Raw genomic sequence first — 12231 nt, 5'->3', positions numbered from 1 at the left:
CACCTTATTAAAAAGTACCTTTCATAAACCACCCTGTATAAAATATCAATTCCTTTCTCTCACTCTGTGTTCCCACAGCTCATAACCTAATTAAACTACAGAGGCAACACCTGACAAATACAGTCCAGCCACATCATCACGAGTTCACCAATAGTCATAAACCACGGCCAGAGTATGCTCCCTGATATAATGTGATGAAAACAACACTTTTCCTCTTGTGACCTTCCTCCCCAAACCACTGCCCCAGTCTGTGTATGAGAAAAGCATTCGACAAATTGCAATGAGGGACATTCCACCATATACCAGTCCGAGAAGCTCTCACAGCTGAGAGGAGCCTAGAGAGACATGACAAGAAAATGTAATGTGGTATCCTGCATGGAATTCTGGGACAGAAAGGGACATAGAGTGAAAACTAAGGAAATCTCTTCTGGACTGAATACTTGTACCTCTCCAATGCTCATGGGATTTGGAGGTGGGGACTTTGCAGATAATAAGGTCATGAGGGTAGAATCCTCATGAAAAGGGACCAGACAGCCACCTCACTCCATCCACCAGGTGAAAATACAAGTAGTTGGCAGTCTGCAACTTCAAAGAGAGATCTCATCACAACCCAACTATCATGGCACCCTGATCTCAGACTTCCAGCCTCTAGGACTATGAGAAATAAGTTCCTGTTGTTTCAAGGCATCCAGCTCACGCTGTTTTATTATAATGGCTGAAGATAAGACAAGATCAAACTATGGATTTTGGTTAATAACAATGCTCCAATATTGGTTCACTAATTATAACAGATGAAACAAATTACTGTAAAATGCTATAAGGAGGAGAAACTGTATGCACCTATATATTGGAACTTTGTGTGATTGTCTCAGTTTTTCTCTAAATGTAAAACTGTTCCAAAAATGTAACCTTATTCTATAAGGTTGACATTCTATAAGGCTGACATCTATAAGGTCTACATTCTATAAGGTTGACATTCTATAAATGTCAACATCTTGTCCTCAGCTGGATCTCTGCCTCTTGCACCCCTTGGAGAGCAATTCAAGGAAATGTGTGGTGGGGAGATGTCTGCGTTTCTATACCCAGATTTTATGTTACTTCATAGGTCTAAGGTTCCTCTTCCTTTCTCTGTCCTCTGTCCTTGCTAGAGCTCACTCCAATGCCTGGCATTCAGAGATCCCAGAACAACCTGCTTCTCAGTCCCCCATGATATTCACTCTATATATTTTCAATTAGTGAAGCCCAGGTTAGATCAGGTGGAGTCAGGGAACTCTGCATGCTTGAGGTAGGGTAGCTTTAAGACCTCAGTGGTGGATGAAGCTAATCCATGTCCTGTGCCCAAGCAATAGAGGTGGATAGGGCTCTGCAGATGGTGGTGCATTCTGTGATACACCAGGCCTCAGGAGATAGCCCTCAGCTGTCAGCCTGCTTTGAGATGGACTCAGGTGAGGAAATCCCCCATGCCCAAGGTCAAGCCTGGGACCTTGCCACATCTAGTGTCTCATCAACATGGTGATGGAGCCCCTTCCATCCTCGAAGACAAAAATAATCACCACATCAAAAACTCTAACCTCATTCCACACCATGTCTTTGAGCCTCTACATCAGCAAGAGTGCAGCTTGGTGAGACTGGGATGGGATGAGCCTCAGGAATGAGCACATGCTTGTGGATTCCATAAGCTCTGGGAATCCCAAGCAACTGGCCCAGTAGCATCTCAGCATGTGGCCCCCTTGCATGTCCATTTGGTAATCTGAAAAAAAAGTGATAAAAGTCCCATGGTCATTCTTTCATCATAATCCCTTTCCTCTGATATCATGGAGGCAGGGAGTGTCTTCTCTCCTCCGAGCATGGAGTCCTGGGCATCCCCAGGACAGCGTTCAGACAGAGAAGGCTCCAGGGGCCACCACAATGCCTGTCCCTGCTTCCCCACTGTGCCCATCTCTGCCAACCCTACTTCTTCTTCTTTTTTTTTTCTTTATTTAATTTATTGTCAGTGTGACAGAATTCATTGTTTATGCACCACAACCAGTGCTCCATGCAATATGTGCCCTCCATTATACCCACCACCAGGCTCACCCAACCTCCCACCCTCCTCCCCTTCAAAACCCTCAGATTGTTTTTCAGAATCCATAGTCTCTCATGGTTCATCTCCCCCCAAATTTCCCTCAACTCCCTTCTCTCCATCTCCCCATATCCTCTGTGTTATTTCTTATGCTCCACAAATAAGTGAAACCATATGATAATTGACTCTCTCTGCTTGACTTATTTCACTCAGCATAATCTCTTCCAGTCTTATCCATGTTGATACAAAAGTTGGGTATTCATCCTTTCTGATGGAGGCATAATACTCCATAGTGTATATGGACCACCTCTTCCTTATCCATTCATCCGTTGAAGGGCATCTTGGTTCTTTCCACAGTTTGGCGACCGTGGCCATTGATGCTATAAACACTGGGGTACAGATGGCCCTTCTTTTCATTACATCTGTATCTTTGGGGTAAATATCCAGCAGTGAAATTGCAGGGTCATGGGGAAGCTCTATTTTTAATTTCTTGAGAAATTTCTACACTGGTCTCCAAATTGGCTGCACCAACTTGCATTCCCACCAACAGTGTAAGACGGTTCCCCATTCTCCACATCCTCTCCAACACATGTTGTTTCCTGTCTTGCTAATTTTGGCCATTCTAACTGGTGTAAGGTGGTATCTTAATGTAGTTTTCATTTGAATCTCCCTGATGGCTAGTGATGATGACATTTTTTCATGTGTCTGATAGCCATTTGTATGTCTTCATTGGAGAAGTGTCTGTTCATGACTTCTGTCATTTTTTTTGACATGATTATCTGTTTTTTGTGTGTTGAGTTTGAGAAGTTCTTTATAGATCCTGGATATCAGCCTTTTGTCTGTACTGTCAGTTACAATTATCATCTCCTATTCCATGGGTTACTTCTTTGTTTTGTTGAGTGTTTCCTTTGCTGTGCAGTTGCTTTTGATCTTTAAGAAGTCCCCAAAGTTCATTTTCACTTTTGTTTCCTTTGCCTTTGGAGACATATCTTGAAAGAAGTTGCTGTGGCTGATATCAAAGAGGTTACTGCCTATGTTATCCTCTAGGATTATGGTGGATTCCTGTCTCACATTGAAGTCTTTTATCCATTTCAAGTTTATTTTGTGTATGGCATAAGATAATGGTCGAGTTTCATTCTTCCACATATAGCTGTCCATTTTTCTCAGCACCATTTATTGAAGAGACTCTCTTTTTTCCACTGTATATTTTTTCCTGCTTTGTTGAAGATTATTTGAACATAGAGTTGAGGGTCCATAAATGGGCTCTCTACTCTGTTCCACTGGTCTATGTGTTTGTCTTTATGCCAGTACCATGCTGTCTGGGTGATCACAGCTTTGTAGTAAAGCTTGAAATCAGACAACGTGATGCTACCAGTTTTGTTTTTCTTTTTCAACATTTCCTTAGCAATTCGGGGTCTCTTCTGATTCCATACAAATTTTAGGATTGTTTTCTCCAGCTCTTTGAAAAATACCAGTGGAATTTTGAACAGAATGGCATTAAACATATAGATTGCTCTAGGCAGTATAGACATTGTCACAATGTTTATTCTTCCGATCCAAGAGCATGGAATGGTCTTCCATCTTTTTGTGTCTTCTTCGATTTCTTTCATGAGTGTTCTGTAGTTCCTCAAGTACAGATCCTTTACCTCTTTGGTTAGGTTTATTCCCAGGTATCTTATGGTTCTTGGTGCTATAGTAAATGGAATCGATTCTCTAATTTCCCTTTCTGTGTTTTCATTGTTAGTGTATAAGAAAGCCACTGATTTCTGTACATTGATTTTGTATCCTGTCACGTTATTGAATTGTTGTATGAGTTCTAGTAGTTTGGGGGTGGAGTCTTTTGAGTTTTCTATATAAAGTATCATGTCATCTGCGGAGAGAGAGAGTTTGACTTCTTCATTGCCAATTTGGATACCTTTTATTTCTCTTTGCTTTCTGATTGCTGTTTCTAGGACTTCTAATACTATGTTGAACAAGAGTGGTGAGAGTGGGCATCCTTGTCGTGTTCCTGATCTCAACGGGAAGGTTGTGAGCTTTTTCCCATTGAGGATGATATTTGCTGTGGGTTTTTCACAGATATATTTTATGAAGTTCTATCCCTCTACTTTGAAGCGTTTTAGTCAGGAACGGATGCTGGATTTTGTCAAATGCTTTTAATGCATCAATTGAGAGGACCATGTGGTTCTTCTCTCCTCTCTTATTGATTTGTTCTATCACATTGATTGATTTGCAAATGTTGAACCATCCTTGCAGCCCAGGGATGAATCCTACCTGGTCATGGTGGATAATCTTTTTAATGTGCTGTTGGATCCTATTGCTAGGATCTTTTGAGAATCTTTGTATCATATTCATCAGGGATATTGGTCTGAAATTCTCCTTTTTTGGTGGGGTCGTGGCCTCATTTGGGGATCAGGGTAATGCTGGCTTCATAAAAAGAGTCTGGAAGTTTTCCTTCTGCTTCAATTGTTTGAAACAGCTTTGGGAGAATAGGTATTATTTCTTCTTTGAAAATTTGATAAAATCCCCCAGGAATCCATCATGTCCTGGGCTCTTGTTTCTTTGGGAGGTTTTTGATCCCTGCTTCAATCTTGTTACTAGATATTAATCTATTCAGGTTGTCAGTTTCTTCCTGGTTGTTTTGGAAGCTTATAGTTTTCCAGGAATGCATCCATTTCATCTAGGTTGCTTAACCTCTTGGCATATAACTGTTGATAATAATTTCTGATTATTGTTTCTATTTCCTTGGTGTTAGCTGTGATCTCTCCCTTTTCATTCATAATTTTATTAATTTGGGCCTTCTCTCTTTTCTTTTGGATTAGTTTGGCCAATGGTTTATTGATCTTATTGATTCTATTCAGCTTCTAGTTTCATCGATGCGTTCTACTGTATCTCTAGTTTCTATCTCATTGATTTCTGCTCTAATAAATATTATTTCCCTTCTTGTGTGTGGAGTTGGCTTAATTTGTTGTTGATTCTCCAGTACTTTAAGGTGTAAAGAAAGTTGATGTATTCTGGATTTTTCAATTTTTTTGAGGGAGCCTTGGATGGCTATGTATTTCCCCCATAGGACCACCTTTGCTGTATCCCATAAGTTTTGGACTGAAGTGTCTTCATTCTCATTGTTTCCATGAATTGTTTAATTTCTTCTTTGATCTCCTGGCTGATTCAAGCATTCTTTAGCAAGGTGGTCTTTAGCTTCCAGGTGTTTGAGTTTCTTCCAACCTTTTCCTTGTGGTTGAGCTCCAGTTTCAAAGCACTGTGATCTTAAGATGCAGGGAGTAATCTCAATCTTTTCGTATCTGTTGAACCCTGATTTCTGACCCAGTATGTGGTCTATTCTGGAGAAGGTTCCATATGCACTCGAGAAGAATGAATATTCTGTTGTTTTAGGGTGGAATGCTCTGTATATATCTATGAGGTCCATCTGGTCCAATGTGTCATTCATGCTCTTGTTTCTTTATTGCTTTTCTGCTTGGATGATGTGTCTATTACTGAGAGTGGTGAGTTAAGATTTCTTATTATTAATGTATTCATATCAATAGGTCTCTTTATCTTGATTAACAGTTTTCTTATGTAATTAGCTGCTCCCATATTGGGGGCATAAATATTTACAATTGTTAGATCTTCTTGGTGGGTAGTCCCTTTAAGAATCATGTAGTGTCTTTCTGTATCTCTGACTAGTCTTTAGTTTAAAATCTAATTTATCTGATATGAGAATCACTACCCCAGCCTTCTTCTGAGACCCATTGCCATGAAAGATGCTTCTCCATCCCTTCACTTTCAGTCTGGGTGTATTCTTGGGTTCGAAATGGCTCTCTTGTAGACAAGGTATGGATGAGTCCTGTCATTTTATCCAATCTGCAACCCTGTGTCATTTTATTGGCACATTTATGTCATTCAAATTGAGAGTGATTATTGAGATATACGTTTTTATTGACATCATGTTACCTGTGAAGTCTTTGTTTCTATAGATTGTCTCTATATATTTCTGTTCAATGATATTCTTAGGAATTTTCCTCTTTTATAGTACCCCCTTAATATTTCCTGTGGTGTTGACCTGGTGGTAACATACTCTTTTAAACCTTTCCGGTCTTGGAAGCTCTTTATCTCTCCATCCATTTTGAATGTCAGTCTTGCTGGGTTAAGTATTCTTGGCTGCATGTTCTTCTCATTTAGTGCCCTTAATACATTTTTCCAGCCCTTTCTGGCTTGCCAGGTTTCTGTGGACAGGTCTGATGTTATTCTAATGGGCTTTCCTCTATACGTAAGGAATTTCTTTGTCCTAAATGCTTTCAAGAGCTTCTGTGTACAATTATGATTCATCATTTTCACTAGCAGGTGTCTTGAGGTCTTTCTAGATTCTATGATCTTGGGGGGAAATCGTTCTGCCTCTAGCACAGGAATGCTGGTTCCATTTGCAAGATTGGGAAAATTTTCATGGAGAATTTGCTCAATTATATCTTCTATTCTTCTCTCTTTCTCCTCCCCCTCAGGGATTCCAATAATTCTGATGTTGGAACGTTTCATGATGGCATTTATTTCCCTAATTCTGTTTTTGTGGCTTCCAAGCTCTTTGTTCCAGGCTTCCTCCTGATCCTTTTTCTTTATTTGTTTGTCCTCTAGATCACTAATTCTATCTTCTGTCTCAGTTACCCTAGCTTTTAGAGAACTTAGATTAGATTGGAACTCATTGAGATCATTGTGAACATCATCCCTGGTGGCTTTCACTTCTGCTCTAATCAGTCCATTTTGTCATCCATGGCTTTCTTCAACCTAGCTATTGCCTGGATAATTGTTAGCCTGAATTCCCTTTCTGTCATATTGTCTATGTCCATACCCATTAGCTCTCTTGCAGAAGGTCCAGTCTCTGAACTTTTTCTTCTGTTGGGCATTCCTCCTTCTACTCATTTTGGTGGGAGATGGCTGAACAGATGTGTAGCTGAATGTATCAACCATGGTGCAGGCAGGGGGCACCCTGCAATGCTTCTGAGGAATCAAGAGTCCCCATCCAAAAGAAAGAAAAAAGAAAAAAAAAAAAGGGAGAGAGAGAAACAGGAAAGAAAGAAAGAAAGATAAAATAAAAGAGAAGGCCCAGCCCAAATGCGCCCCAAGGTAAGATTTATGAAGTATACCAACAAAAACAGACAAACAAAAAGACCGACAAAAGTAGATGACAAGAGAAATAAAATAAATATATAAAAACAAACAAAAAAGAGAACCTCGTCAAAAAGAACCCCAAGTATAAGATTTATATACTACCAGGACAAAAGCAAATACAAAGAAACACTGGTGGAAGAAAAAAAATGGGAGAGTGGTTGTAAATTCTCAGTGTGGGCGAGAAAGGTTATTTCAATTCTTCCTGGATGTATCTTGATATCTTTGTTAAAGGACTCAATTTTCCTAAGATAAAGGGAGATTAAAAACTGGTTTACCTATAGGGGTATCGCCCTCGACCTGCAAGGACGACAAGAAGTCCCAGTTCAGATGTATCTTCTCTCTCTCTATTTCCGCAAGTCTACACACTTATATACGTTTACATGACCAATCAGTGAGCAGGGTAGAGGAGGGAGCGAATCAGGCTATGCACCTAAATGAACAACTTTGCTAGCAACCAATGCTGTTTACTTCCTCTTTGGGTGTTCCGCTTAGTCTCACGAGGCAATCCTAACCTGGCAACTAGCCAGGCGCCATCTTTTAATGGCAGTGGCCACCCTGGCCAGGGGCCTGCCTCTGACATCTCCCTCTTTTTTCTATTATGGCAGGGATCGTGCCTGTCTTAGGTTGTCAGTGGCGGGGAATATTCTTACCCGTCATCAGACGGCAGATATCAATGATCTGCGTCCTGTCTTAGGTTGGTATATTTCCCCCACCAATCTTACCCGTCATTGACTACCAATCCAGCATACTTAGCCACACTTGGGGGGATGTTCCAGCCTTGATGGCTAACAAGGCCTGTACCATGGCTTGCTGTTGCCTAGGTTGCTGTCGCCTCCAAATTTGCAGTTTTCTTACAAGTAGAATCAAGCCCACTACGAGAATTGTCATCAGACCAATTACGCTAGCCCATTGTTTCGTAAAGGTTAACACATCTTGCAATGTTTTGATTATCTCTGGGAGGGTTGCAAGCTCAACTCTGGTGTTATTTATCCTTGTTATGCCTAGTAGCAGGTGCTGAGTGTAGTTTTGGAATTCTGCAGACTAATTCCCCCACAAGTATTGGGAGAACTGTCGGGAGACATTCTGTAAGTCACTCATATTAGTATAGGCTATGGGAGTTACACAAATTGCCGGGAAGGGTGCTATACATCCCAGTTCCAAAAGGCCCCCAATATGTCCACTTGTTCTTGAGCCAAATCCACTCTCTGGTTGACTATCAGGATTCCTGCTTGCAGATGTGCATTGATCTGAGTCTGTGTTTGAAGGGCAGCCGCCGTTCCTTCTGCAAGAGTGTTCACAGCTTCCGCAGTGGGTATAGTTGCAGCAAGCGAGACTGCTGCTGCCGTGGCAGGTGCTGTAGATATAGCCAATGCTGTCACAACGGCGGCTGTGATACCAAAATCTCTCTTCTTTCTGGATAGCACCACCGGTAACTTGTCCTCTGGAATGGGGAAACTGGGATAGGAACATGAGTAGGGATACGCATAATCACAGCCAGCTTGAAGGCCGTGACAGTCCAGCACTGGGAAAGATAGCAATTCTTAGTGCAATTCAACTTATCATTCAGCTCGCTAGCATTTGTTACGAGGAAAAGGAACGGTGGCGAGACGCATATGGGAGTGGGCTGATAAGTAATATTATTGGGACAGGACACATTAACTGTTGTCTCAAAGGTACTAGAGCCACTTTGTTTATAAGAACAGTTGAGGAATTTGCCACCATTTAACATGGACACTGCTGAGATATCAGTACATGCTCCTAGCAAGTTACAGACCTGCCATGCATCAAAGGGAGAGGAGGGATTGCCTTGCTTAGGGTTTTGAAAGGAATAATTGTACCCTGTAAAGGTATTATTTTTATAAGTAGGAAAGCGTGGAGTGAATGTAAACCTATGCATTTCATTGATGTAAACTGAGCGCAAGGTACTCTGACATCCAGACCACTCCGGTGGCCATACCTTGTTATTGGTGCACCTGGGCAACTTAAAAGGTTGATATGGCCCTGAGGCATTAATAGGTTTCACAGGGGCCAAACCCTGGATCATAGGTGGTCCCACTGAGGTATGTTTAGCCAGCCTTCATCTAGGAACCATGGAGCCGCCTTTTCCACTGTATTCAATAAGGCCCGAGCAGTTTTTGCTTTTAGTGGAGTTCCATTGGCTTTCAGCAGGTCTTTTAAAGACCCTTCCAACTGCACTTTAGATACTTCAGATCCCATTATGAACACACAGACAACAGACGCGGACGTTAAAGACACTAACATACACATTAACTTTTTACAAACATATACTTCAGTCAACCTTTACTCCCCGCTTTACCGCGGAATTCCCACTTTTGAACATGGCCTTTACTCCCCGCTTTACCGCGGAATTCCCACTTTTGAACGTGGCTAATGTCCCCGCTTACCTGCAGATTACCTTGCAAGAATCCTTTATGCATTCCCGGGTGCCGGCACCATTTATCGCCCTCGACCCGCAAGGACAAGAAGCCCCAGTTCAGATGTATCTTCTCTCTATTTCCGCAAGTCTACACACTTATATACGTTTACATGACCAATCAGCGAGCAGGGTACAGGAGGGAGCGAATCAGGCTGTGCACCTAAACGAACAACTTCGCTAGCAACCAATGCTGTTTACTTCCTCTTTGGGCATTCCGCTTAGTCTCACGAGGCAATCCTAACCTGGCAACTAGCCAGGCGCCATCTTTTAATGGCGGAGGCCGCCCTAGCCAGGGGCCTGCCTCCGACAGGGGTAGCATTGATTGGGGAAAGGTATTATCTTGAATCTTAACTCTATGAATATGAATATGAATATGAATTATGAATATTAAAAAAGAATAAACTAAAATAAATTAATATTTAAAAAATTAAAAAATAGAAAAGCAAATGAAAAACGTAAGCATATATGTCAAAAAGTTCAGGTTAAAAGATTATTATGGAATTTGATGTACTGGACATCTCAGTGTGATGGCAAATAGGTTAAAAAGTTATATATAGGGGGAGGAGTCAAGATGATGGAGAAGTAGCAGGCTGAGATGACATCAGGTAGCAGGAGACCAGCTAGATAGCTTATCTCAACATAGCGAACACCTACAAATCCAATGGGAAATCGAAGAGAAGGGCAACAATTCTAGAAAAAGAAAACCCGTCACTTACTGAAAGGTCGGACCTGCAGAGAAGTGAGTCTGAAGCGACGGGAAGAGGGGACTGCGGGGGGAGGGGCCAGCTCCTGGCAAGTGGTGGAGCAACAGAGCACAAACTCAGGACTTTTTTTTTTTTTTAATTTTTTTATTTTTTATAAACATATATTTTTATCCCCAGGGGTACAGGTCTGTGAATCACCAGGTTTACACACTTCACAGCACTCACCAAAGCACATACCCTCCCCAATGTCCATAATCCCACCCCCTTCTCCCAAAACCCCTCCCCCCAGCAACCCTCAGTTTGTTTTGTGAGATTGAGAGTCACTTATGGTTTGTCTCCCTCCCAATTCCATCTTGTTTCATTGATTCTTCTCCTACCCACTTAAGCCCCCATGTTGCATCACCACTTCCTCATATCAGGGAGATCATATGATAGTTGTCTTTCTCTGCTTGACTTATTTCGCTAAACATGATACGCTCTAGTTCCATCCATGTTGTCACAAATGGCAAGATTTCATTTCTTTTGATGGCTGCATAGTATTCCATTGTGTATATATACCACATCTTCTTGATCCATTCATCTGTTGATGGACATCTAGGTTCTTTCCATAGTTTGGCTATTGTAGACATTGCTGCTATAAACATTCGGGTGCACGTGCCCCTTTGGATCACTACGTTTGTATCTTTAGGGTAAATACCCAATAGTGCAATTGCTGGGTCATAGGGCAGTTCTATTTTCAACATTTTGAGGAACCTCCATGCTGTTTTCCAGAGTGGCTGCACCAGCTTGCATTCCCACTAACAGTGTAGAAGGGTTCCCCTTTCTCCGCATCCTCGCCAGCATCTGTCATTTCCTGACTTGTTGATTTTAGCCATTCTGACTGGTGTGAGGTGATATCTCATTGTGGTTTTGATTTGTATTTCCCTGATGCCAAGTGATATGGAGCACTTTTTCATGTGTCTGTTGGCCATCTGGATGTCTTCTTTGCAGAAATGTCTGTTCATGTCCTCTGCCCATTTCTTTTTTTTTTTTTTTTTTTTTTTTTTTTGTTTGGATATATTTTTATTTTTAATCATATTTGCTTTAAAAATACATTTTTTATTTTGAATTGTAAAATTTTTGGTACCTAAAGTACTTAACACTTTTTTTTTTTTTTTTTTATTTTTTATTTTTTATAAACATATATTTTTTATATACATATATTTTTATCCCCAGGTCTGTGAATCACCAGGTTTACACACTTCACAGCACTCACCAAATCACATACCCTCCCCAATGTCCATAATCCCACCCCCTTCTCCCCAACCCCCTCCCCCCGGCAACCCTCAGTTTGTTTTGTGAGATTAAGAGTCACTTATGGTTTGTCTCCCTCCCAATCCCATCTTGTTTCATTTATTCTTCTACCCACTTAAGCCTCCATGTTGCATCACCACTTCCTCATATCAGGGAGATCATATGATAGTTGTCTTTCTCTGCTTGACTTATTTCGCTAAGCATGATACGCTCTAGTTCCATCCATGTTGTTGCAAATGGCAAGATTTCATTTCTTTTGATGGCTGCATAGTATTCCATTGTGTATATATACCACATCTTCTTGATCCATTCATCTGTTGATGGACATCTAGGTTCTTTCCATAGTTTGGCTATTGTGGACATTGCTGCTATAAACATTCGGGTGCATGTGTCCCTTTGGATCACTACATTTGTATCTTTAGGGTAAATACCCAATAGTGCAATTGCTGGGTCATAGGGCAGTTCCATTTTCAACATTTTGAGGAACCTCCATGCTGTTTTCCAGAGTGGCTGCACCAGCTTGCATTCCCACCAACAGTGTAGGAGGGTTCCCCTTTCTCCGCATCCTCGCCAGCATC

General features: G+C 41.3%; 1 protein-coding gene across 2 annotated transcripts in view; it reads left to right on the top strand.

Moving 5' to 3' along the window:
* LOC131807938 (signal-regulatory protein beta-1-like) overlaps window positions 1-12231 on the top strand; it is a 40134-nt gene that overhangs the window by 13207 nt on the left and 14696 nt on the right. Inside the window, exon 6 of one of the 2 annotated variants that reach the window (XM_059133732.1) lies at window positions 79-853. The exons of the other annotated variant lie outside the window; for it this stretch is intronic. Within the exon in view, the coding sequence (XP_058989715.1) occupies window positions 79-185 (107 nt within the window). The 3' untranslated portion in view covers window positions 186-853. Of the gene's footprint in view, window positions 1-78; window positions 854-12231 lie in introns of those variants that run through there. 2 annotated transcript variants of the gene reach the window in all.

This window comes from Mustela lutreola, chromosome 9 (genome assembly GCF_030435805.1).
Source record: "Mustela lutreola isolate mMusLut2 chromosome 9, mMusLut2.pri, whole genome shotgun sequence".
Classification (NCBI taxonomy): Eukaryota; Metazoa; Chordata; class Mammalia; order Carnivora; family Mustelidae; genus Mustela; species Mustela lutreola.
Note: the sequence above shows the minus strand (reverse complement) of the source record. Positions and strands in the feature narration are given on the sequence as shown.